At 42.6% G+C, this 27,780-nt stretch overlaps 1 protein-coding gene across 1 annotated transcript in view; it reads left to right on the forward strand.

Moving 5' to 3' along the window:
• The window catches only part of Sh3rf3 (SH3 domain containing ring finger 3), a 258,560-nt gene that overhangs the window by 126,201 nt on the left and 104,579 nt on the right, over positions 1–27,780 (forward strand). Inside the window, exon 2 of the mRNA XM_038343904.1 lies at positions 22,979–23,254. Within this exon, the coding sequence (XP_038199832.1) occupies positions 22,979–23,254 (276 nt within the window). The remainder of the gene's footprint in view (positions 1–22,978; positions 23,255–27,780) is intronic.

Raw genomic sequence — 27,780 nt, forward strand, 5'->3', positions numbered from 1 at the left:
TTTGTGGTCTCGTGTGTGCGTGTGTGTGTGTGTGTGTGGTGTGTGTGTGTGTGTGGTGTGTGTGTGTGTGTGCGCGCGCGCGCGTGTGCACTTAAATTGTAGCCTTTTAATCTCAAAGAAGTTTAAATTTCCATTTCTCTAATGGCTAATGATGTTGAAGCTTTTGATGTCTTGGTGTTTTGACATTTTAATGGCAGTGCTATCTCCCCAGCCAAGGATGTTAAAGTTTAAAAAGAAAATATCTCTCAGCCATTTGTATTGTGTCTTTTGCAAACTCTCTATTTACTTTCAGAACCTGCTTTATAATTGAGTTGTTTTCTTGATGTTTAGTTTTTTAATATGATGTTTGCTTCATTTTTTGCTTTTTTATATTTTTGATATTAACCCTCAGTCAGATATATAGCTGGTACAGATTTTTTTGGCATTCTTTGGGCTGCTGCCTCTTCATTCAGTGATTGTATCCTTTGTGGTACAGAAGCTTTTTCGTTTCATGGACTCCTTTGATTCACGGTTAGCCTTAATGCTTGTACTTGGGGTCCTGTTTAGAAGGCTCTTTCCTGTGCCAGTGAGTCAAAGTGTAATCCCTATTTCTTCTCTTTTAGGATTTGAGGTAGCATGTTCCTGATCCAACTGAGTTTTGTACATCCATAGTTAGTTTCTTGGTGGACTTCTTCTGTTTTTTTTTCTTTTGTTTTCTTTTCTCTTTTTTTTCTCCATTCAAGTCGCATTTCTTCTTTTAGCAGTGCTGTTTTTAAAAAGGTCTTAATTAGAGCAGGTACAGGATCTCAATTTCTTCTGTTTGCCTGGTATTCGCCTCTGTCCTAGGTCTTTTGTTTCTCTGCCACAGCCTGGTGCCTTCAGCAGTTTGATTAAAGTGGCCGAAAGGCATTTTCCCTGGCAGTGTGTGCTGGTCCTGGGCCTCTGGGATAGATAGGGCAGCCTGATGTTCCTAGTCAGGTGGCTGGCAAGGCTCTGGCATTCTGGGTCATGTGTAATTGCCTGATAGTCCTTAATGGGTATTGGACTGGGATCTGGGGGTCCCAAATGGAAAAGGATGGGGTTAGGGGAAGTAGCAAGTGGCTGCAGTACTTAGCTGACCTGAACTGAGCAAGTAGGGAGGGATAATGTTGGTGTCCTACCTGGGTCCAAACCATGTGTGCTGTCTACAGAGTCCTTGGTATAATAGGCAGACTTCCAACTCAAGGTATGGAAAGAATCCCATGCAGCCTGTCAACTGGTATTTGCAAAGTGTTGTCAAGCCTTTTCAAAGAAGGGAATGGTGATCCTTTTTTCTAGAATCCCTGGTGTAGGAGTTCCTTCCATTTGTGTGTTGCTTACATTGGTTAATGAATAAAGAAACTGCCTTGGCCTAGTTGATAGGGCGGAACTTAGGTAGGCGGAGAAAACAGAACTGAATGCTGGGAGGAAGAAGGGCAGAGTGAGAGAAGCCATGGATCCTCCACTTGAGATGGACTCCTGTTAGAATCTCCGGTAAGCCACTGCCACGTGGTGATACACAGATTAATGGAGATGGGTTAGACTAATATGTAAAGGTTAGCCAATAAGAAGTTAGAGCTAATGGCCGAGCAGTGTTTTCATTAATACAATTTCTGTGTGGTTATTTCGGGTGTAAGCTATCTGGGTGGCCGGGAAAAACAAGCGGGCCCTCCTTGTAACAAATTTCTGGCTCAGAAACTGTAAGTACCTTCTGGAAGGAAAGTGAAGGTAGAATGACTGTGTGTGTACACTGAGCGATGTGCAGGGTGAGTGCAGAGCTGAGGATGGAGGGGTCTGTCAAGCTGATTCTACTTCCAGGGAGCAGACCTTCCTGCCACGAGTGTATTTGTCCTCCCGAGGACTGGGGCATGCATACTGACACAGTTTCCTCAACAAAGCCATTTAGATGTCACTCACACAGTCTCCTCTTCCCAGGTTTAACAATGAGGACTAATAGAGAAAGTACAGTCTGCCAGCATTGGCAAGGTAGTGTCTGTTCTGGGACAGGGCTTTGCCTGTGTGGCCGTGAGGTTATGTGTCTTGTTTTTCTTGAAGCCAGCGGGAGGATACGATGGCTCTTATCCTAGAAATCAGTGTGGGCTCTTGGTCACGTTTCCTATTTGGTTCTGGGAAACTGGCCATTGGTCTGTAGTTTTCCCTAAAGAGCAGAACAAGGTCTACAATCTCTCCTGCATTCCTCTTTTCACTCAGGATTGGTTCGACTATCTGGGTCTTTTGTGGATAGGTGGTTTTTTTCTTCTCCTGTTTCTTTGAATGAGATGGGGGTTTTTAAATTAGGTCTGTATTAACGTATAAATGGCCTTGGGTAGAGTGGTCATTTTCACAATAATTATTCTACCAACCCCATCAGCATATCTTTTATATTTTCTACTGTCTATCTTTTCTTTCCCCAGTGATTTAAAATTTTCATTGTAGAAGTTGGTTAGGTGTATTCCTACTTTATTTTCCCCAAGGCTATGGTGAATGCGAGTGTGCTCATCAATCTCCTTCTCTGTATATTTCTTGCTGGTGCATTGAAAAGCTATTGATTTTTTTGCATGCTGATTCTGTATCCATCACATTGTTGAAATTGTTGATTGCTTCTAGAAGTTTTCCAATATAATGTTTCAAATTTCTTTTAATATCTTGTCACCTACAAATAGGGATAGTTTGACTCCTGTATTACTCAGAATGGTTTTTTTTTTCAATTCCATCCGTCTACCTGAAAATGTTATGAGTTCATTTTCCTTTACGACTGAACCACGTTTTCCTTATCCGCCCGTCAGCTGATGCCCACCTCAGCCATCTCCATTCCCTGGCAGCAGTGAACATGGATGAGCAAGTACCCCTGTAGTAGGATATAGAATCCTTTGGGCAGATGCCCAAGAGGGCTAGAACTGGGCCGTTTGGTAGATTTATTTCTACCTTTCTGAAGAATTGATTCCCATAATGGCTGCGCCAGTTCACACTCTCACCAGAAGTGACTAATTGTTCCTCTTTCCCCATAATCAGGCCAGAATTTGTCATTTTAAAAAATCTTATCCATTATGGCTGGGGAGAGATGAAATCTCAAGTAGTTTTAATTTTTATTTCCCTGGTGGCTAAGTTTATTGAATATCTATAACAGTATTTCCCAATGATTTATATTTTGTATTCTCAGAATTCAAAGGTAATCTCTATTTTTTGTTAGGTTTCTGTTGCTGTGGAGAGACACCATGCTCACGGCAACTCTTATAAGGAAACCATTTAATTGTGGTGGACTTAACAGCTCAGAAGTTCAGCTCATTATCATGGCAGGGAGCATGGTGGCGTGCAGGCAGACATGGTGCTGGCTACATCTTGATCAGAAGCCAATAGGAAATGGACTGAAACATTGGACCGCATCTTGAGCCTAGGAAGCCATAAAGCCCGCCCCCACAGTGACACACTTCCTCTAACAGGGCCAGTCACTCCAACCAAGCTACATGTCCTAATAGTGCTACTCCCTTTTGGGGCTATTTTCTTTCAAACTACCCCAAGTTCCATTCCCCAATTTTCAACTGGGTTGTTTATTCTTTTTTGGAGTTTAGTTTCTTAAGTATTTTTTGTTTCAGGTATCAAGCATCTCTCATATGTATCACTAGTAAAGACTTTTCCCCCATTCTGTAGGCTTCCTCGTCACTGGAATGATGGAGTAATAAATCTACAGCATACAATAAGTCTTTTTCCAAAAGAACCCACTTGTCACTTGTTCTTAATGCCTGTACTACTGGGGTCCTTTTCAGAAACCCCATTCCTGTGTTTTTTAGTTGAAGCATATTCCCAACTTTCTTCTCTGTCTGCTTTAGGGTCTCAAGTCTTGCACTAAGGTCCTTGATCCATTTCAAGTTGACTTTTATGCAGACTGAGATATAAGGACCAAGTCTCCTTCTTTTGCATGTTACTATCCAGGTCTGACCAGCACCATTTATTGAAGATGCTGTCTTTTCTCCAGTGTGTATTTTTGGAGTATTTGTCAAAAGTGGCTGTAGGATTGCGGGCTGATATGTGGCTCTTCAACAATATGCCATTGATCACTGTGCTGTGTTTAATGGCAGTACTGTGGTGTTTTTATTACTACCGCCTTTAGCTTGAAATCAGGGATGGTGACAGCTCCAGCAGGTTTTTATTGTTCAGAATGTCCTTGGCTATCCTGAGTCCTTGTATTCCATAAGAATTCTGAGGTTCTTGTTTTCTATTTCTGTGAAGAAACGGATTGGAATTTTGATGAGGATTATGTTGAATCTGGAAATTGCTCTTATTTAAGATGTCCACTTTCACAGTACTAATACCGACCATCCAGGAGGGTAGGAAGTCTCTCTGTTTTCTGGTAGCTTCTTCAGATTCTTATCTCAGTGCTGTAAAGTTTTTGTTCTATACATCTCACTATCTAAGTGAGATGCAAGAATATTTTTTGAGGCTGTTGCAAATGAGTTTGCTTCCTTGTTTTCTTTCTCAGTGTGTTTGTTAATGGCATATAGGAAAGGTAATAATTTCTCTGTGTTAATTTTGTACACTGCTCCTTTGTTGAATGTGTTTATCAGCCTCAGGAGATTTCTGATGGAATATTTTATGTATAGCATCATATCATCTGTAAATAGGGATGCTTTGACCTCTTCCTTTCTGAATTGTAACCCCTTTGTCCTTCTCTTATCTTATTACTTTAGCTCATACTAAAGGAACTATGTTGAATCAGAGTGGAAATAATCTTGTTCTTGGTGTAGGAGAATTTTTTTCTGCATTTTCTTAGATTATGGCTGTGGACTTGAGATATGCTCCCTATAGTCCTAGATTCTCCAGAATTTTTTCCTTTTTAGCATGAATGATGTTGAATTTTGACAAAAGCTCTTTTAGCATTTAAGAAGATGGTCATGTGTTTGTTTTTGTTCTCTTGTAGTAGATTCATGGCTTCTTTGATTTTTTAAAAATACTTATTTTATCTTTTTTATTCTTTGTCTGGTGGTTCTTCCAACTCATTTTCATTAGCAGAAATGGTGTGTGTGTGTGTGTGTGTATGTGTGGTGTGTGTGTGTGTGTGTGTGTGTGTTTTGTTTCTGTTTTTATGCTGGGACTTGCACATCTGTAGTTAGTTTGTTGGCTGAGTTTTTCTTTCTTTTGTAATTTTATTTTAAAAATTTAAGTTCCCTTAATTTCTTTCAGTGCACATTTACAATATTCAGAGGAATACTAAGTGCTTGTAGAATTGAGGGGTCCTTTCACTCTGTGAGACTGGCATTTAGGCTGGATGCTCTGCCTTGAGTCTTCCTCTAGGGCCAGATTGTTCTGTGTCAGGTTAGACCTCTTGCCTGGGTCTGAAGCTTTGCTTTCACTGTGAGCTGTGGGACTTTCCACATGCCTGTGGTCCTAACCAGCATCAGATCTGATCCTCCCCCTGTGTCCTTTGGCTTCCCTGAAGCTGCAACACAATGTGAAACTTCCCACACACCAGGAGACCTTACCTGGCCCCCTAGGTCTGCCCTCCTTTCAGCCTTTTTGGGAAACTTCCAATCCTACATGCATAGATGCTGAACTAATTAATTTACAGTCCCGCCAGATGGGTGTAAGAATAAAAGTATAATTAAGACTCTTCCCCGTGCCCTCTCTCCGTGTTCACTAGCCTTTTTTTTCTAAGGTGAAATTGAATCTCAGTATAGCTTTGATTTGGATTCCCCGGAATAACAATGTTGAGCATTTTTTTTCATGTATTTATTGACCATTTATACATACTCATTTGAAAAATATCTTTGTTTTTAAATTCTTTTCCTATTCAGGCTATTAATTTTGTTTCAGATAAATAGCTGGTAAAGACTTTTTTCCCAGGTGGGAAATTGTATATATTGTGTTTATAACCAAATCCAGGGCTACTGAATTTCAAAGTAAAGATTCCAAAAATAATAGACACTTATTCCAATTGGAATCAGTTCATTAATGTACTTAAACACTTTCTGCTTACAATAAAGATTGAAGATCAAATGAAAATGCTTTAAAACACTTAAAATGTTAATTGAATTTGAAAGGTATAATTGTTAATGAAGTAACTAACAATACATAAATAAGCCTGTTTGAGTACTGCCCAGACCAATACCTGATTTCGTAGAGACTTAGGGGGCTGGTTAAAGCCATTGGCAGAGAGTCTGAGACCTGTCAGTGTGCCCAACACTCTCTCTCTCTCTCTCTCTCCCCCCTCCCTCTCTCCACATTTCCCCTTTCCCTCCCTCTCTCTCACTCTCTGTCAAATTTACGAAAAACTGCAACCTTTAATATTCTAGGGAGTTCCAATTATTTAATATTTTAGAAACTATCACTTCAAGAAGGTCAAAGATACTATTGACATTAGCCCACAACAAAGTTCTTCCCTGTCCATGCACTGGCCCCATGATAGACAGGAAGCCTTGTTTTCTGGACTGGATAAAGAGACACTTGATTTTACTTTAAAATCTACATACAAAGTCCAATTAAATTGTGGGAAAGGAATTCCGCATAGGCAAAGCAGAACTAAGCTGGATTGAGTCACCAGCACATAAGATGCAATCTGAAGCAAAGTTGCCACCACAAAGAAACACACTGGCATGTCTGCTGCCACAGGCCAAGGGCTGACTGTGGGCCCTGTCCAGTCTGCCAGCTGCTGCCAAGTGAGCCAGCCAACATGTGAGGTAGGAGTGCCAACCCTGGCACCATTCCACTGTGTTGTTTTGAGAGCCCTTTCTCTGGAGTGATATGGTCTATAGTAACTTATTTTGTGAAGCGCACCTTGAATCTATAAAGTGACTGTGGTGTCCTTTTGTGGCCATGACCATTACTAAGTTGGCAAAGCATTTTATAAATGAACACCTTGAGTTTCAAGGATTCCTAGAAGTTGGTGCTAAGGGTATAGTTCAGCGTGTAAAGTGTGCAAATGTGAGGCCTTAGTTTGAAACTGCAGAACCCTAGTAAAAGTCACGTATGGTGGCGTGTATCTTGGGCCAGTGCTCATACGGTGAGCGGTAGGCAGAAGCCAGAGAATCTCTAGACCTTCCCAAGCCAGTTAGCTTAGCCTATGCAAGGACAAAACAGAGAGACCTAATCTCAAACAAGATGGAAGGTAAGGACTGACCCCTGAAGTTGTCCTCTGACCTTTACAGTGATGTGAACATACTTACATGCATGTGCATGTGTGTGCATGCATGCACGTGCGCGCGCGCGCGCACACACACACACACACACACACACACACACACAAGCTCCTGGAAAACAACATGGACATTAAACATCCAGGGACTTCCCTACTCTAACCCTACCTGTCAATGCCTGGAAGACTAAATCTGTCTCAATTCTTGGCCAAAAGCTTGTCTGAGACCTGTGTACACAGGCCATCATCCTCTATGGGCAGCAAAGTACAGAGTCAGTGTGACGTGCACAAGGTCAGTGTAATAAACTAAAGCATTGGGTATTACGTTTATTTGGAATGAAGCTTTTTGTTTACCGTAGTAACTAGCTCTACATAGGTCCCAAATGTTTACTCCAGGCTTTGATCCTTCCTACAGACCTTCTACAGTAGGTCTCCCTCGTCCACGGTCCCACTTTCTGTGACCTTCAGTTACCCTCAGACAGCCTTGGTCCAAAAAAAAAAATATTAATGGGGAATTCCAGAAATAAATAATTAAAAAGTTGCACGCTGTCCCAAGTGACATGATGAAACCTTACCGTCCTTCTCTGTCTTCCCCGAGACATGGCGTGCCCCTTGACCCAGCATAGCCCCTTTACTGCCCATGTCTGTCATCTGTCACTGCCCCCCAGAGCCTGAGGCTAGAGCCCCACATCTATGCCGTTCCTCTCAAGTTCTCTCTGGGGGGAAGTAATTTAACACAGTAACTGGAAACTCTTCCCTAGTATTTACTTTGCAGGCATTAGTCTCTGTCACCGGTGGGTGTGAACTGAGTCTCACACTTGAAATGCCCATGAGAGAGATGCTAATGGCATCCATTATGCAGATGGACAAATGAGTCTCAGAGCCACGGGGACATAGAAAGGCCAGACCTGAGCCCCAGTCTGTGTCAGTATCAAGCACTTAAGCACAACCCATGGTCACCTGCAAAACCCCTCCAGGGCTAGGGAACATTTGTTAACCCCTTATAGCCTGGTTCTTAGAGAAAAATGTTTTACATAGGTATTTGCAAAAAAAAAAAAAAAAAAAGCAAAACCTTTGCCACCCAATTTGCAAAAGGCTTGAGAGGTTTACCTATGTAGACTAGGCTGACCTCAAGCTTAAGATCCCCCTGCCTCAGTCTCAAAAGTGCTGAAATTACAAATGCACCCTACCCCTCCTGTCTTTCCTTCCCATCTTTATTAGTTTCTGTAGCATCTAGACAACGATGTGGAAAACTGTATTTAAAGATGAAGTGGCGGTTGATTTAAGTTATAAGAAGGTTGTAGAAGGAATTACTATCTAGACCTCAGCCCCTCTTGAGGAAAGACCTATTGGGTATATGCCTTGCTTACTAAGATCATTGATGTATGGCTCCACAGACTCATATCTGTCCAGGAGGGAGGCTATGCCCCAGGAGCTAGCAGTGTGCTGCGGGAAGGGACCAGCTGGCTTGGAGCTTGATTGAGGCGGTGGAGTGTGCTCTCCGAGTTGTAGGTAGTAAGCCTTGGTTTTCAAGAGGGGACCCTAGGAATGCAAAGCTGCCAGACTGAACCTCTTTGCAGCTCTCCACAGTTACCGTGGCCTTGCTCACTTGCTTCTCTGTCCAGATCCAGGAATGGTTCAGGCCCTAGTCACTGAGCCATTGCCATCTCCCAAGAATGTAGGGAGTAAGCAACGCCTCTCCAAACTGGACAATGTAACCAAGAATCAGCTTCCTTCTGGCCTAATGGACACAAGATGCTGCCGTCCTTTTCCTGCCAAATGGAAGCTGTTTTCTCCACTCCTTGAGGCTCCTCTCACTCTGGGGGAAAGCAATGCAGTGGCGGGGAAGACTTGAAATCCTGCTCCCAGTTATGAGCTGTGAGAACTTTATCATTCTGTCAAGGGCTTTCTCGCTGCTAAGAAGGCGATCATAATTCCTGCTTCCCTGAACCTCTGTAAGCGATAGTCAGGCTACCTGGAGTGTGGGCAGGCCAGCTACACATAACAATTACGTTATTTTGAGGAGGTTGCCCATCTGCAGTTCACAAGCATCTCAGCTCAGAGGGCTTGTTTCGAGTATTGTTTGGTGGACTGTGGGAAGTCCTCGTATTTTACTATGCCTGCTTACTGTCTGCAAAAGGCTAGTAATACAAGAACAACCTCAGGGGCCAAGAAGTTGAAAGTAGGAAGAACTTTCCTATGTTCGTGGTCCACACAGGTGCTTGGGGTGATGAAAACAGCTCTTAGAATCAAGGACCACTTGAGTCCCGGAAAGTGCCCTCAAGACCCAAACAGTATGAGAGGAATTCACACCTAAGCGGGCACATTAGACCCCTCCTGGTTTTTCTCTGGTCCCATGCATTTATAGAGCTAATGTGTGCAACCCCCGGGATATGGTCCCTCCTTTCGTCACCTGCGTTTACTTCAGTGAATGGTTATGTCACTGTGGATTGATTGACACACTTCAGAACATCTGCCCCCTCCAGCTCTGGATCCAGCTCTCTGTTGTCTTAGGCTAATGTTCTTGTGGGAAAAGATGGCTCACTCCTTGCCGTATTTACTATCTAGCCCATACAAAGGCAGTTCTAATTAGTGTCCCTTTAAAACCTGGTTCAGAATATGCGTCGGTTCCTATGAATATGCCTGGTACCCAGAGATTCGCGTATTTGTGGAGCTGCCTGCTGAGTTTGACTGGAGAGTGAGAACTCTGTCTGAGTGGGCTCCATTCGTCTCATGAGTGTTGGGCTCTTCTCACAGATGAGAAGAAAGATGTGGATGGACACTGGAGGTCATTAGCTGTCATTTTCACAGGCCCTGTAACACTTGAATGTTTGGGATTCTGGGCTCTTCTCTGGAGTCCTGAAACATGGGACAGCTCTGCCGCATGTGGGCGAGTCTGGATTGGTGGTGAGGGGACACCATGCCCACCACCAGCTTCATTTCTTTGCTCAGACTCGGCTTTTGGGTTGAATGCCTTGCTCCTCATTGAGCAATTGCTGGGTTTCTCACATTCATCCATACCCAGCCACTGTTCCCCGTGAGGTCTTGGCTACTTAGGTCCTGAGCTTCACAACGTAGAGGAAATAATGGGCAGGAGAATTTCTCTGAATTTCTCTCAGCCCAGGTTGTAATCCTGAGGAGTCGGTTTTCTAGTCCACAGATTTTCTAGTCTAAAGAATAGCCATAAGAGATCTTCTACACAATGGATGATACTTACCTAGGAATAACGGAGCTTTGTGATGGGAATGTGTGCTGTGGAAAATTATAGGCATACAGTAAGGGAACTGAGGCCATGAGAAGTTTTCAAAAACAAAATGAGAAACAAGCAAGATGGTATTTACAAAAATTCTTGTCCTTTTAAAAAGTAGTTTTTATTTTTTTTTTTTTTCTGTGTCTGCAAACCATGTGTGGGCCTCGTTGAAGAAGGGCGCTTAAAAGAAATCTCACCCTAGCTCAGAATTGAGTATAATAGAGGGTTATTTATTTAGGGGTAGGCTCACAGATCACAATCCTCTGCTGGCATGGGGAACAGCAACCGAATCTCAAAGCCAGAATAGAGGGCAGATGCTCGCTTTACATCAGCATATTTAGTATAAGAGGCCAAGCCCAAGTGGGCGGGTAACTTAAAGGCTACTGGCGGTAGGAATTCCTATAGCACCTCGTACCTGTGAAGACCAGAAGGGGGAGTCAGGGTCCTTGGAACTAGAGTTACAGACAGTTGTGAGCTGCAATGTGGCTGCTGAAAATCAAACCCAAGTCCTCTGGAAGAGCAGCCAGTGCTCTTAACTAATGAGACCTCGCTCCAGTCCTCTTTGGCTATTTTTCAATCTTTGCTTTTTACACTATTTATTTTATCCAAGTGGCCAAAAAAGAGGGTGATCCTTGTTTTTTTAATAACAATTTTAATTTTTTTGAAATTCTAATTACATCATTTTTCCTCTTCCCTTTCCTCCAACCAACCCTTCCTATGCATCCTCCTTCCTGTCTCTCAAATTCATGCTGTTTTTCTTCAGTTATTGTTACACACACACACACACACACACACACACACACACACACACTCCTAAATATATAAATACAAATGCTCAGTCCATATTCCATATAATGTTACTTATATGTCTATAACAACAGGGCCTTCCTCCTGGTATTAGATAACCTGTTAGTGTTTTCTTCCCTAGGGAAGACAATTTCTCCAGCTTTCACCATTCTCCTGTTATCTGCAGTTCATGTCTAGGGTTCAGGGCCCAGGAGTTACCCTGTCTGTTGGTATCATCCTTGCTCAGGTCTTGTTCAGGCAATTGTATTGTTGAGGTTTCATGTGTGTAACTCCCATGTTATTGCTAGGAGACACAATCTCACCGAAGACTCACTTTTCCTCTGGCTCTTAGAATTTTTCTGCCTCCTCTTCTGTGATGTTCCCTGAGTATTAGGTGTAGGAGTTATGTTGTAGATCTATCAATTGGGGCTGGGTACTATACAATCACTTATCTCTAAATTGTTTTTGGTTATGGTTTCCTATAATGGTCTACATCTGTTGCCAAGAGAAGTTTCTTTTATAAAGGGTAAAAACTATACTTATGTGGTGCTGTGAGATAATGTTCTTGTACACTGTAAAGATTTATCACTCATATTAGTTTAATAAAATGCTGATTGGTAGTAACCAGGCAGGAAGTATAGGCAGGACAGCCAGAGTAGGGGAATTCTGGGAAGAGAAAAGACAGAGAGTCACCCACAAGCAAGATGAAAATGCTGCATTGAGAAAAGGTACCAAGCCACATGGATAAACATAGGCAAGAATTATGGGTTAATTTAAGTTGTAAAAGCTAGTTAGTAATAAGCCTATGCTAATAGGTCAAACAGTTTATAATTAATATAAGCCTCTGTGTGTTTATTTGGAACTGAATAACTGCAGGATTTGGTGGGACAGAAACTTCCATTTATAATATGGGCATAAGGATAAATATTTAGAATGTAGTTAGGAATCATGCTTGTCTGGGAAGTCTCTTGGGCAACCCTGAACGACTCAAAACAGGACTTCTCATGATTGGTGTATGGCTATTTGTTAGTTAATCTCTGTCTCTTGAGGAGAGTATTGTCATCCCGATAGGACTTTTTAAAACTTTTTATTTATGTGCATTGGTGTTTTGCCTGCATGTATATCTGTATGAGGGTATCTGGTGTCCTGGAACTGGAGTTACAGACAGTTGTGAGCTGCCATGTGGGTGCTGGGAATTGATCCCAGGTCCTCTGAAAGAACAGCCAGTGCTCTTAACCACTGATCCATCTTTCCAGCCCATCCCTCAAGATGGGAATTTTTAATTTTAGGTGCATAGAAAATATTGTGGTGGCTTGTGACTTTTTCAGACATCCTTACTATTATTTTGCACTCCTTCCACCTTCTTTATTTATCTTCCTCTGCCTTCCTAATTAATGACCTCAGCTTTTCCATTCCCCCTTAAAATCACTTGGTCCCTCTCTATTACCCCCTCATGTTCTTTGACTTGCCTAGTTCTGTAGCTACTCCAGGTTATATATGTACATGTGAAGAGTTGGATCTTAGAACCACAGATGGGTGAGAACATGTGACATATATTTTTCTGTCACTTAATATGACCTTTTCTAATTCCTGTGAATTTACCTAAAACTTTCATTATGTTTTCCTTTACCACTAAATAGTATTCCCTAGTATATGTGCACCTCATTTTCATTATTTACTCGTCTTCTGAAGGGTATTTAGTTTATTTCCATTCCCTAGCTATTGTGAGCAGAACAGAATCGACATGGTTGAGCAAGTATCTGAGGAGTAGGCAGTTGAGTCTTCTGGGTCTGTGCTGAGCAGTGGTAGAGCTGGAGCACATGGGAGATTCATTTTTAACTTTTTGATAATCGTCCAGACTGATTTACAGAGAGGCTGGACAAGTTGGCATTGCCAACAACAGCGGATGTGGGTTCCCTTTTCTTCAAACCCCCTCCGCCATTTGCTGCCTCTTCTGTTCTTTGCCATTCTGACTTGGATACCATGAAGTCTCAAAGTTCTTTTGATTTGCATTTTTCTACCTGATAGAGAAGATGAACATTTTTAAAAGATATTTCTTGACAGAACTTTCTTTTATTTCTTTAGAGAACTCTCCAGGTACCAATCCCATTTTTTAATGGGTCATTTGATTTTTTTTCCTCTTTGTTTTTTTTTTTAAGTGCCTTATGTATTCTGTATATTAATCCTCTGTCTGATGTACATCTGTCAAAGATTCTCTTCCATTCTGTGGGCTTCCTCTTCACCCAGCTGGCTGTTTCTTAGCTATATAGAACCATTTTTAGATTTATGAGGTTTATCAGTTGTTGGCCTCAATTTCTGGACCAATGGGGTCCTATTCAGAAAGACTTTTCCTGTACCTTGTAAGGCACTGTCTGTTTTCTTCTAGTAGTTTTGGTGTCTCAGGTTTAGGCCTTTGTTCCATTTGGAGTCAGTTTTTGTGCAAGATGATAGATGTAGATCTTCTGCATGTAGACATTCAGTTTTCCCAGACTTTTCATTGAAGATGTATGTCCACATTCAGTTTTTCAAACACTGTTGAAGATGCTATCTTTTCTTCAGTGTACGTTTTTGGCCTTCTTGTCAAAAATTAGATGGCCAAAGTTATGTGTTCCCCCATTTGGGTTTTGTGTTTTCTTCCATTGATCTACATGTCTGTTTCTGGGCCAGTTCTGTATTGATTTTATTACCATGGCTCTGTAATATATTTTGAGGGCTGGGATGGTGATCCTTATATCATTGCTCTTTTTACTTACAACTTTATGACTATCGGGGATCTTTTGTGGTTCCATATGGATTTTACGATAATTTTCTTCTACTGTTGTGAATAATAAGATGGGGATTTTTCTTGGGATAGCACTGAATATCTAAATGGCTTTGGGTGTATTTGTCACTTTCATATTAATAATTCTACTGCTCTATGAACATGGGATGGCTTTCCATTTTCTGGTATCTTTATCTCTTCAGAGATTTTAATGTTTTCATTGTAGAGGTCTCTTCACCTCCTTAGTTTTATTACTGCATACTGTTTTCTTTGAGACTGTCACGAATAGGAGTGTCCATGCTCTCTTTCTCTATTTGTTATTGGTTTATAGAAAGGCTATTGACTTTTGCAAGCTGGTAGTATATCCTGCCACTTTACTCAAATTGTTGATTGTTCCTAAAAGTTTTCTCATAGAATTTTGGGATCTCTTATTCATAATATCATCTGCAAATAGGGTCAGTTTCACTTCTCCTATTTCTATTTTTTATCTTTTTTATTTCCTTCTCTTGCCTTATTGCTCCATCTAGTGCTTCAAGCACAATACTGAAAAGGAATGGGGATAATGGATGGTCCTGACATCATTCCTGATTTCCCTGGGATTGCCTTAAGTTTTTTCTTTATTCACAATGGCGTTGATTGTGTTTCTCATATGTAGTATTTACTATAGTGAAGTAGGTTACCTCTTATCAATGGGCATTTTCTACATTTGCTGAAATAACTGAGGATTTTTTGTTTCCTGATTTGTTTGTGGGTTGGTCAGTTAGTCCATTTATGTGGTTTATTACATTATTAGCTTATATGTCTTGAACCACGCCTGCATTTCAGGAATAATGCCAACTTGGTCATGGTGAATAATCTTCTTGATGTATGTTTGTATTTGGTGTGCAAGTATTTTATTAAGCATTAAAAAAATCTATGTTCATTATGAATATTGGCCCATATTTTTTCTTAATCATATCTTTATGTCATTTGGGTGTTAGTGGCTTCATAGAAAGAGTCTGGGAGTTCTTCTATTCTTTTATTTTCTTTTTAAATAGTTTAAGAAGGATTGGCTGTAGAGCTTCATTCTAAGTCTGGTAGGATTCTCCTTGGGACCTATCTGGGCCTGGACGTTTTTTTTTTATTTGGAAATGTTCTGTTGCTCTTGCACGCTTCTCTTCCTTTTTGGGTCTGCGTAGATTATTGGTTTCATGGTGGTGGTTTGGATGAATCTAGGAAATTCATCCTTTTATTTTAGGTTTTCCAACTGAATAGAGTATAGGTTTTTTTTTAAGTATTCCCTTACAACATCTGGATCTGTAATGTTCCTCTGTTCATTTCTAATTTTGTTAATTTGGATCTTTTCTTTCTTTCCAGTAGGAGGGAAAGAGTTTGTTGGTCTTATTAAACATCTCAAAGAACATGACCAGATCTCCAATTTGCTGGTTCTTTGTGTTGTTTTCCTTCTGTTTATTTCATTAATTTCAGTTCTAATTTTTACTATTGCTTGCCATCTAGTGGATTGGTTCTTGCTTTTTCAGATTGTTGAGATGTGCCATCAAATCACTTCTTTGTGCTCTTGCTGATTATGTCTTTAATGTGGGCATTTTAAGTTATGGCTGCCCCTTGCAGAATGGCTTTTCCTGGGTCTCAGGGTTCTCTGTGGGTTGTGTGTTCTTTTTCTGTAGTTCCAAGAAATTTTTAAAAATGTACTTCTTGATTTCATTTTTATCCATTAATCATTCAATAATCAACTGTTTAATCTCCATGAGTCTGTATACTTTCCAGACCTTTGTTTGCCATCAGTTTTAAGTTGTATTGCATCAGGGTAGGTGGATACACTGAATTATTTCAGGGTCATTGAATTTGCTAAGATTTATTTTGTGACCCAGAGTGTGGTCTGTTTTATAGAGGTTTCCACAAGCTGCTGAGTACAATATGTATTCTCTGGTGTTTGAGTACGATATTTTATAGATATCCTGAAGTCTATTTGATTATGATGCCTTTACTTTTGATGTTTCTCTAAATAGAGATGTTTGTCTTGATGGCCTCTCAGTTGGAGAAAGTGAGGTATTGAAATCACCTCGTCTTAATGAGTGAATGGTCATTTATGTCTTTAATTCTTAATTATATACTCAATTTAATAAGTACATCTTTTATGAAATTTGAAAACACCAAAACCAGAGTTTGGTGCATACATGTTTAGAATAGTAATGTCTTTTTGGTTAACTGTTCCCTCAATTAGATTGAATGTCCTTTATCTCTTGAGTTTAGTTTTAGTTTGAAATCTATTTTGTCTGATATTAGAATAGTGGTGCCTGCTTGACTCCTTGTCCCTTCTGACTGGAGTTTTTTGTGCATCCTTGTGCTCTATGGCAGTACTTACCTTTAAGACTAAGATGGGTTTCTCGTAGACAACAGATCATGTTTCTGTCTTGATTTATTCAGTTATCCAGTGTCTTCTGGTGAACGAAAGGGGGCCCAATAATAGTTAAAGATTTTATTGAAAGTTTTGTGTTGGTTGGGATCATTGTATTGTTGAGTCTGATGTTGTTATTTGTGTTCTAAGTGTTGCTTTGTGTTGGAGTAATTTTAATTATGTTTGTTCTCTTTCCTTAGTCTCTCTCTATTCTTTCCTTTCTTTATTCCAAAATATTGCTGCTTGTATTTTTTAGATCTTAGATATAATATCTTTAGGCTGCTTACATCATGGGAAGTTTTTCTTTCTCCTTGAGCTGTGGGAGACAGTTTTGGTGGGCACATTAATCTGGGCTGGTCACTGTTTTTTTTTTTTTAGGGTTTGGAATGCGTTGCTCCAGGCTCCTCTGGCTTTCAAACTTTCCGTCAAGAAATCAGCTATTAATCCGATGCTTTCCTTTATATGTAACATGTGTGTTTTTGTTTGTTTTTCTCTCTTAGCTTTCATTCCTCTTTCTTTGTTCTGTATACTTAATGTTTTAACTATAATGTGCCATTTGGGAGTTTCTTTTCTGGTCTCCTCTATTTGTGTTCTTTGCACTTCTTGTTTTTGTGTGGCTATGTCCTTCCTTATTTGGGGGGAAGTGGTCTTCTATGATCTTATTGATGTTCTAGCTTATTCTTCTCGCTCATATTTTTATGGTTTAAATTTTGGTGTTTCACCTTTCTTATGTGTTTCCTGTTTTGTTTTTTAAATTTCATATTCTTTGCTTATTTATGCTGGATCCCGTATTTTATCTCCTTTGTCCTGGGCACCACTATCCTATCATCTGCTTGACTCATTCTACCATGTCGGGCTCTCTTTTAGCTTTTCTGTCTAGGTTGTTGGGTTTTTCATTCCCATCATCATTTTCTCTTGAGTCCTCTTCTTTGTGTTTATCTCTTTATTGCATTCCATTTTCAAATCTTTATATTCCATTTTCATCAGCCTTATATTTGTGTTTCCTTTAGCATTGCTCGGGGATTTATTCTCTTTAAGTCTGTTCTCTTTTAATTTATTGGGCAGTTTCTTTGTGTCTTCTTTAAACACCTCAAATTATTTGATGATGTTTATGATGTTCTTTTAAATTCTATTTTGTGGGCTTCATCTAAATAATTCTCATTGGTGAACATTTCTGTAGGACTGTTGGATTTGGGAGGGGAGCTACTGCCTTGATCTTTAATAGTGTTTATATATTTGCAGTGATACCTGGGCATGTGGCATCATGTGGACTTCCTTTGTTATAGACTGAGTAGGTCAGGGCAGAACACAGGTTGTACAGGCCTGATTAGGCCTAAAAATTGGATATATGAAGTCAGGTGGACACAGTGAGCTGGCCTGGTGTGTAGGATGCACATCCTGTTCCTATCCTGAAATTTGGGTAGATCTAGGGCTTGATGTGGGTGTCTGTAGAGGAGGATCATCTAGACACTCTGAGTAGTCTCTGGAGAAGTGTATACAGGATCTGGTTGAGTGAAGACTGTGGATGTGGCCTGGGATGAGCCTGTAAGTTGTGGACAGTCAGGGAGAAACGTTAGAAATTGTGTGCAGTGTGGGCAAGAGTGACCAGAATAGGCTGATGTACTGGACGTGAGGTCTAGGCCAGACCTGGAGTTTGAGGAAGGGTACATGAAAGGGAGGACCAGGCAGACTCACCTTGTTAACTCTGGGGAAGGATTGACCCTTGATTTTAAAAAAAAAAAATCGATAAATCGATAACAAAAGTACCACTGGCCCAAGGTTGAACATATACTCTTTCACTAGTCTGAGTTTCAAGCAGAAGTAAGCGTGTGTGTGTGTGTGTGTGTGTGTGTCTGTCTGTCTGTCTGTCTGTCTGTCTGTCTCTCCCTGCCCCCACCCCCGTGTGTGTAAAGTTGCAGGACTTATGGTCCTGACAGTCTTTGTTTTTGGGGTAACAGGCATGAATACGTAAGATCCCCTTGTTAGTAACCTTTTGGTTTGCTTCATTTATTTATGTACTTACTTATATCTAGGGCTTGGCAAAAGTGATTCCATTTTGATTCTGATAACTTTCACATAGTTATTCAATCAGTTAATGTGTTGATCCTGTGACCTTTACCAGGCCAGGGATGAAGGACAAAAATGGGCCAACTGTCTATAATGATGGCACACATAGCCATTGCTAACAGGTTGATAGAACCCCAAGTAGCAAGCACTGAGTGAAAGACCCTGAATGCAGAGAGTCTAAAGATGGAGGAGTTCTTGATTCACGTACTTCACTCTGGTTTTCTGGGGCTCTTGTGGTGCAGGAGCCATCTATGAGTGCTCATCCACATTGCTTCAGGACATGGTGACCCTGTGGCCCAGGGATGCATGAGAGACCCTGCAGAGTTGGAGGTCTAATGGAATCCCATTTGTCAAAGCAAACTGCTGAATTTGATGCCTTAGAAGCTGGAGAGCGCCGCTATGCATATGTAAGAACTCAGTCTCCGTGGGGTAGGACATTAAGCCCAGAGGAAGATCTGGGTGTCTCATCTGAGTAATGAGCCATGAAATTGACATTATAAGTTTTAATTATTATTAATGCCTTGCAGGGTAGCGGGTGTTAATTATTCTGTAGGCTTCCCAGATATATTTCTTCCCCTTTCCTTTTATTTCTTTTTCTTTAATGCCTTAATGGTGGCTTCCTGGTAGTGTTTGAACTCAATTCTTCCTAAGGGGAACACCCTCCCTGTGAGAGAAGTTGTCTCTGGAAAGGAAGCAAATGGCTGTGGCTGGAACACAGGCAGTGGGAACCTGGGAGTTCAATAGGTTGCTACAGTGAGATTTGCAGGAATCTCATCTCTGCTCCCCCCTCCCTCTCCAGTAATACTCACCTTTCTCTAGGACCAGCCATGAACTAAATACAATGGGCTTTGAAGATCAAAGACTGTAGGAAGTGCCATGAGTCACATTTTTGAGCATCTTTTAACAGGAAGTGCTGGTTTCTGGCTCTTCTGCTCCTGCCTAACTTCCTGTCAACATCATTTCTGACTCTGTGTCTGTGTCCGTCTCTCTCTCTCTCTCTGTCTCTCTCTGTCTCTGTCTCTGTCTCTGTCTCTCTCTCTCTCTCTCTCTCTCTGTGTGTGTGTGTGTGTGTGTGTGTGTGTGTATTACTTCTATAGATTGTGTTCTATTAGATCCTTATGACAGTCAGGGATAACAGGAGTGAGCACTCACCTTCCCTGCCCCTTGCCTTTCCCTACTCCTTTTTCCTTACCTATCAGCTGCAGCAGAGACACAGGCCTGACTCAGGACTACCCTGAGTTCCTTTGAACTAACAGCTCATAGATGGTGACTGTTGTCTCTCAGGTTTCTCTTGGGTCCTGGTTGTTAGAGAGGATATAGCACAGCTCTGTTAATGTGGAAGACAGGAAACTTCCAGGCCAGGAGCCCAGTACCAGTGCTGTGGATCTGGGAGGGGAAAGAGGTGGTGTGGAGCTGTGTCATCAGAGCCATAGGTTTCACAAGTGTGTATCTTCTTTGGGAGTTGTCATGGTGTAGTCAGAGGTTGTTCGTTTGTTCATTCCTGGCCACTCTGACTTTAAATAATCACACAGAAACTATATTATATGTAATACTGTTTGGCCAATAACTTGTATATTTCTGGCTAACTTATATATCTTAAACTAACCCATTTCTATTAATCTGTGTATCGCCACATGGCTCTCTGACTCTGGCAGCGGCTACATGGCTTCTCCCTGACTCCACCTACTCTCTCTATATATCTCTTTCCGTCTGGCTTTACTCTGTTAAGCCATTAGCCAGAAGCAGCTTCTTTTTTAATCAATGGCAATAAAACATCTTCACAGCATACATCACCTCCCACATCAATCATGTTATCGCCCATGGCTAGAAAAGAATTCATTTGCTCCTGTGCCATGGAATTTGGATCCCTTGGCACAGTAAAAGCCACTGGAATTTGCAGGGTAGACTCCGATTTACACCTGTGCAGCCAGCACACAGTATAGTACATTAGGAAAAGAGGAGAGGTAGGTAGGGGGAAGATCCAAGAGTATAGCAGTAGATTAGCAAGCTTTACAGGAAAAGACCATGTTTGGGGAAGGATGGGCACAGTTAGATGGAGTTTGCATGGTAAGGATGAGGACTATAGGAAGTAGGGCTAACGGGACAGAGAGAGCTTGTGGGATGTCTAGAATCTGCATTCCAAACAAGTAGCTAGACTGATATGAAATCTACTGGTCGTCATGGGTGTGGAAGTATGCTTTGGCCTGTTAGAAAAGTACAGGTAGATTTGAGAGTTGGAGACACACAGAGGCAAGTAGAATTTGGCCTGTAACAGTGGTGATGAGTAGCCTGTGGCCCACATGTGTGTGGGACTGTCAGCCATGTAGCGGATCAATAAAAACCGGAGTCCTCTAAGGCTCAGGGTGGATGGATGCCTTTCAGGACCAGGAAGTAGGTAACTTGGGGGCCCCTGGCCTGGGTAGGATTCTGCAGTCCAGTCAAGCTGACTCCTAGGAGTTTCCCTGACACTGTATCCCCACCCTCCCAGCTAAACTGGGATCCAGTGTCATGGTTGCCAATAGCGAAGGTGGGACTTGAAATGGTCCCTGTGTTGGCCTGTATAGAAAAAGCCAAGTCCTTTCTGAGCAGAGGCAGCTAAGGGAGGACTCCATGTTCACTGGAGTGAGATCTTTGAAGGAGACAGCAATGATGTAGGTTTAGCATGGTCTATCTTACTCACGCTGTGGTCAGTGGTCACAGATGCTTCCAAACAGTCACCAAAGCCATGCCTCTGAGATTGCTGCTTCAAGCACACACACACCGTCAAGAGATGTGTCCAGCACAGGGAGTGCACACAATGCCAGTCTATATCAAGGGGCATTCCTTTGGGTACCTAGTGGAGGTGCTTTGTGGGCAGAATGTGTTAGTTTCTTACTGCCAATTGAAACCCATTTTCTGAGTAAAATTCCAAGTGTGACCATATAGTCAATAATGAAAATATTTCTGCCATGGCATTCCCATCATTATTTGACTTTTAATGTGGCAGCAAGCTGAGTTGAAAAGGGAGAAACATCATTATTTTGTAAATTAGCTAGAAGGGTGGAGATGGATTTCCCAATCTATTGACATCCTGAGCTTGGTAAATTCTTGGTTATTGGGGAATGTGCTATGAATTGTGGGGGGGGGGGGTACTTGGCAGCATCCCCAGCTCTGCTCATTAGATGCCTCTAGCACCCCTCCTCAGTGTGACAACCAAAAATCTTGAGACAAATTGTTCTTCATGGAAAAGCCATGGGCCAGGGACCGGCTGGCCATTATATGGCCCTGGGGTTTTTCTGATGGCCCACAGCCAGCTACCTCTTTAGTCTTTCCTAAGCAAAGTATTGGATTGCAAATTGCCTTTCGCCTGTGCTCTCTAAAGTCTGGGCCTGGTACAGTCTATTGTACTTAGACCACAAAGCTATCCAGAATGAGTTCTGTAATGAAAAGTTCTCTGGTGTTACTGTTTAATTGGCTAGTGGGGGTTGTTTGTCAATCTGCCAGCAGGTTTCTCTTAAATGCTGTCATCAGACATCTCCAAGACATAAATGTAAAGTGATTGATTTGCAATGTGCTATTAAACCCCCTACAAAGACTTTTTGATGTACTGCGGCTTTGAGCTTTGTACAGCTATTGATTGATTCGAATACTACAGAACCCTTGGCTCAGGCAGCCCTTGTGAGAAAAATGCCACTTCTAGTGGGGAATTGCTGGACATTGACTCGGGGACAATGACAAGGCTTTCCTCGGGCACAAAATGGATCATTGAACAAGTGTGGACCACCAGGAAAGAAAAGCAAGAGACACTTATATAGCTGGCCAGAACTGACCAGTCAGGGCCAGTTAGGAAAGTATAAGGAGTGGGACAGTAAAACCGGATCAATTTAGGACAGAGAAAATCCTGGCTGACATGAGAGGGGAGGCAAAGATTTTTGTCTGGGCTTTAACTGTGGCTGCTGTCTGAGTCCACAGTAGCAAATGACATTCAGGTAAGTTCACAAACATTGACAGGATGACAGAACACCTCCTGACTGTACAAGACCAGGGTCAGAAATTCTTGGAAGGGTCCTGTCCACTGGACCAGATTGTTGTGTGAAGTGAAAGCTTGCATGGCATGCGGAGTGGGGAGGTGTGTGACTTGGGACTAGGGATGGTGTGGCCTCTGCATTTCTCCACCAGGAATCTCTCATCTGGGCTGGGTGAGTATGTGCCACGGGTCCAGGTACACACAGTGGGTGAGATAGTGGCTGCCCAGCTTGCTCTGAGCCAGTTGTCTCCTTTTGTGCCTATATCCTCCTTATCTTTGACAGATAATAATTCATTACTTCCTTCAGAGCCTTTTCTAAGCAGTGAAGTGATCTCTATAGAAAGTTGGACTGCACTTGGCCCTCGTGTATAGGATTGAGAACTTTGCTATTGTAGGGACTATCTTGCTTATCTGAGGTCAGAGAACTTATGTGTTCCCAGTTCAGACTCTTTGTTCCTTTAGAATGGTTTCTGGCCTCTGAATGTTGTTTACACATAAGACACACAATAACCCATACTTCCAAGGTCAAATTTTTCAGGTATTAGGGAGAGCCATTCCAAGTAACCACCTGTTGTTTTCTATTTCAGAATCTATCCCAGCTTCCCTATGGAAAGGCCCTCTACAGCTATGAGGGGAAAGAACCTGGTGACCTCAAGTTCAACAAAGGGGACATCATCATCCTGCGGCGTAAGGTGGATGAGAACTGGTACCACGGGGAGCTGCAGGGGACTCATGGCTTCCTCCCAGCCAGCTACATTCAGTGTGTCAGGCCCTTGCCACAGGCTCTGCCCCAAGGCAAAGCCCTGTATGATTTTGAGATGAAGGACAGAGACCAAGACAAAGATTGTCTGACCTTCACTAAGGTAAGGTGAGCCCCGTGGTTGGCTCTATCCATGTCTTCTGAACCAAGAGTCGACGATTAGGTTTAGAGCCTGACTTCTCTGCAGGCCATGAGCAAATGACCATCCTCCCTCCCTGTGCCTCAGTTGGGGTGGGTGGAGGGTGTCTGCTTTGTGGAGTTGTTTTGTTATTGATTTTGTTTGTGTGAATGAGAACTCCTAAGAAGAAGCTGTGTCTGCAGAGTGTGGAGAGACTGGACTGTCGCAGGTCCAGAGACAGTTACCTTTTCTTAGGCTGGCATTATCCCCGCCTCCCAACACTCATTCTTTGACTGCTTGGTGTCAGATCTAGCCTCCTGTGACTGACAGATGGAAACCTTTTGGAATCTATTAACTTAGCAGACTACTAGCTTCCACCAGCCCAAAGGCTAAGAATGTCATCAGATAGCATCTTAGGTCTACAGACAAGCTCCCTTCCCCCATCTTGGTGTAACCACCTCCATAATGTACCTGCCATTGGTAGTCTAAACTTGCCTTGATTATGACTTTCTTTGTTCTGTAAAACTATATAACTTGATGAAATGGCTTTTGTAGCACACATTCTAATTGTTCTTAATAAAAACCTGGAGTCAGATATTTAGGGGGTGAAAGCTGAGAGATCAGAGAAGCAGAGTGGTCAGTCACTAGAGAGACCTTTGACCTCTATCGATGCTCAGACCAGAGGACGGGCGATCCTGTCCTCAGACTGCCTCCTCAGACTGTGTCCTCTGACTGACTGCTTCAAACTGCATCTCTGGACTGCTTGCCCAGACTGCAGATATCTCCACCAAACCTCAGACTGCACTGAGCTCTTATCTCCTCCTGCCTTATATTCCTCTCTCCACCCAGTCATACCCTTCCTGTCTCCACCTCCCTAGTGCTGGGATTAAAGGCATAGACTCCCAAGTACTGGAATTAAAGGTGTGAGTCACCACCGCCTGGCCTCTAGTGTCTTAGCTCTACACTCTGATCTTCAGGCAAGATTTATTTGTTAAAACACAAATAAAATATCACTACAGACTTCCATGATAGAACATGTAGTTTCCCAGGGCCTGGTGATTCAAAATGACTCCAGAATAAACCATGTTTTATTCTCTTCAAGGCAAGAGCTGTGTTGTTTGCATTGACATTTGTTTTGTGTTGATTTTCACTGGGGAATGGTATGAGATGACATAGCCCACTAATGCATAGCTCTAGCCAGCACTGGTACTGAATCTTGAGATAGGCGGGCTGTTAGCCTCAATAACAGTAATCATTTTAAGGTTTTAAATATTGAGTATATACAAGGGAGTTGAGTTTTAAGTATTGACCATAGGCAAAGGAGTTGTGTTTTCCCAGGACTCAAGGGATCATTGTAGAACTATTGCTATTGCAGACCCTCAGTTCATCCAATAAGGTTGTCGTATCTGGGCTCAAAACCAATATTACATCCCTCTTGTAGGGCAACAACTGAACCAACTAGGCATGGAGAATCTCTTTTTAAATTTTTATTATTATTATAAATAATAATAACTTTACGAGTATAATTATTATTGCATTCATGTATGTCTGTACACCATGTACCTGCATAATGCCCACCAAAGCCAGAAGAGGGTTTCCATGGATTTGGAGTGAGTTACAGATAGTTGAGCTGCCATGTTGTTGCTGGGAACTGAACCCAGGGCCTTTGGAAGAGCAACCAGTGCTGTTAACCACTGAGCCATCTCTCCAGCCTGGCATGGAGAATCTTTTGAAGCACCTAGCCTGAGGACCTGGTCACTAACCACACAGCATTTACTGTGGAACCAGTAAAACCCTGAGTCAGGTTTGTGGTCTTTCTGGAGTTCCTGTGATTATTCATTGGTGCCAGGTAGCTGACCAGCTCTTGTACTTGCTGCTTGGAGGTTGCCACAGAAGTAGGTGGAGCCTTGTGTCATTTCCTGTGGGGTCCTCTCTCCTAGCTCCTTCCGCTTTCCTTTCCTTCTCTTGCCCTCTCTCTCCAAGGCAGTAAACAAAACTGGAATTCTCAGTATCTGGCTTAAAGAAACGGTGCCTGGAGATTGCCACTCTTCTCCAGGCCCACCCACCCCCCTCTTCATCTGCCGGTACAGAGCTTGGCTGTGGAGCTGCGGTTCTCCTCCAGCTTCACGACTACCTTGCACACCATTTTCTGAGAAAAGTTGATGGTCCCTGTACCAGACTGCTGCTTAGGTCTCGTTCTGTTGTTTGCCTGACAGTGACTAATCTAGTTTCCGTTCTGGGAACCAATGCTTTCTTTCTCCCTTTCATCAGGGCGTTGAGATGCTAATTCCTTTCCTTAGCTCTCTTAGCTCCTGGGGAAGCCAGCCCTGGTCTCCTTCACTGGCTTCCTCTCTTTTCCTTTTCTCAGTCTGAAGCCTCTGGAGCCTTCCCAGGGCACCTGGCAGGCTTCTCAGCTTTGGAGAGCCTACCCTTAGTGACTACACTCCAGTGTGGGTGCTCATGCTCTCCGCTCAGGCACTTGTAGCTTCTTACATCCTTGCTAAGACAACAGGCTCCAAATGACTTTTAGCTTTATTGCTGTCAATAAACAGCAGAATCAATAGAGTCAGAGACTTTCCTTGTGGGCACACGGGGAGCTCCTCAAGACAGCTCACCAAGTAGAGTGTAAAAGCCCAGGGTGTTCCCTGGCAGGCCAGCTTCTCCCTGTATGGTGGCAGACTCCTTAACTTCCGTTTCCATTCCAGATGCCTCTGCCTGTAGCACTCACTGCTGGTAAAGACCAGATTCCATGGACGAGAGCAAGTGGATTGGATATTTGTCTATTTATTCCACACAAAAAGTACGCTGGGCCTGCCCCCATGCTGGGCACTATCCTGTGTTCAGGGACAGAAATCTGGCTCCTCCTGGAACCTGGGCTTGGGAAACAGGCACAGAGTAAGTCTAGAGAAATGAGCATAGCCAAAGACTGCCTCAAGGGAAGCGGCATGGTTTCGCCCTATGAGGAGGAAGACAAGGCATGAAGACTCCAGTGGAGTCAATGATAGAACTAATCTGTGTTTCCATAGAAAGTGTATGTTAGTCCTTGAGGGGCAAATTAGAACTCAGTTGGCCTTGGATTTATTCTGTGACCGGCATGTATAGGATGTGTGGCTGTTGCCCTCACTATGTCCCGGATGTAGGTTTGGTATTTGAGGCTCCTTAGAGGGAGACCTGGACCAGCTGTGACAGGGTCCAGGGCTTGCTGTCACTGAGGGTAGCAACTGTTGCCATGGCATTCCGCTGGAAATATCGTATTGCACCATCTTTGCACAAGGACTTTCTTTGCTTGAATCCTGTGGGTTCCTATAAATGGGAGGCCTTTGGGTCTGACTCCCAAAGCACTGTGACACCTACTATATCACACCCATATCATCAATACCCCTACGCTCTCATCCAAGGAGCCAAGTTCCCCCTTTTGGGGTTTTTTTTTGTTGTTGTTGTTGTTGTTGTTGTTTTTGTATGCTCCTCTCACTTCTCACCCTCTCTGCACCTGGGTCCCAGAGGACATGAGCATCTTCTTGGAGCTCTCTGCTCAGTTCCATGCTTCCTGGCAGGAACTTGGACAATGTCTGCAGTGCCACTGAGATACAGACCCACAGAGTTGGGACTGATAGTTGGACCTAAAGCTGAGCTTCCAGGAACCAGCGAGTTAGTGTTATTCTAAAGCCATTAGTTCTCAGGCCCCTATCGATACACATGGTCTCTCCCATAAGCCCAGCCTTTGGACTAAGGGGACACAAGAGAGGAGCCCCATGAAGCACCAGAGCCTCTGGCAGGTTCAGCATGCCATCTTTCTTGCCTTCAGTCTTTTTATTTGCACATGCCGGGCTTTGGGGAGATGAAGCTACAGGGAACTGATAAAAAAAAAAATACGCTTTCTAAAGCCGTGTTACCAAAGGTCATCATTCTCTTTTTCAAGCAGATTGGTTTTAGAATGACTTGATGCTGTTTTAATACTACCCATTCAAAAGATAATTCTGCAGGTAAAAATGAGGCTGTGATCCAACTGCCTTGTAACTTTTCAAATGCCACTCCAGTGGTGTGCTTTAAAAGGAAGCATTATAGTTTGGGTATCAAATGCCCTCCACAGTCTTGTGTTTGAATCCTTGGCCCCAAGTGGCAATGCTGTCTGGGGAAGATGTCAGCCATTCATCGGGTGAGGCCCAGATGGAGGAAGGAGGTTGTTGGGAAAAGGGCTTTGGACAGGAGGTTGTATCAAAGCCACTTCTGGTTTTTCTCTGCCTCTATGTCTACCTCATCATGTCCCCACAGTCACACTTTCCATTGCTTTCCAAGAGTGAGCCAAAATAGATCCTCCTCAAGTTGCTTCTTGTGGGGTATTTGGTCATCAAGACTTGGTCACAGTAACTAAGATAAAAAGTCAGTACCACCCCTGGTTTGTGTACATCTCTCTGGTCTTGCAATTGCCAGAATGGAACACATCTAAGTGACATCACGGTCTGTGGTGGTAAACCCAGGTGGCATGAGCCAGGGACACTGAGACATAAGCA

This window comes from Arvicola amphibius, chromosome 9 (genome assembly GCF_903992535.2).
Source record: "Arvicola amphibius chromosome 9, mArvAmp1.2, whole genome shotgun sequence".
Lineage (NCBI taxonomy): Eukaryota > Metazoa > Chordata > Mammalia > Rodentia > Cricetidae > Arvicola > Arvicola amphibius.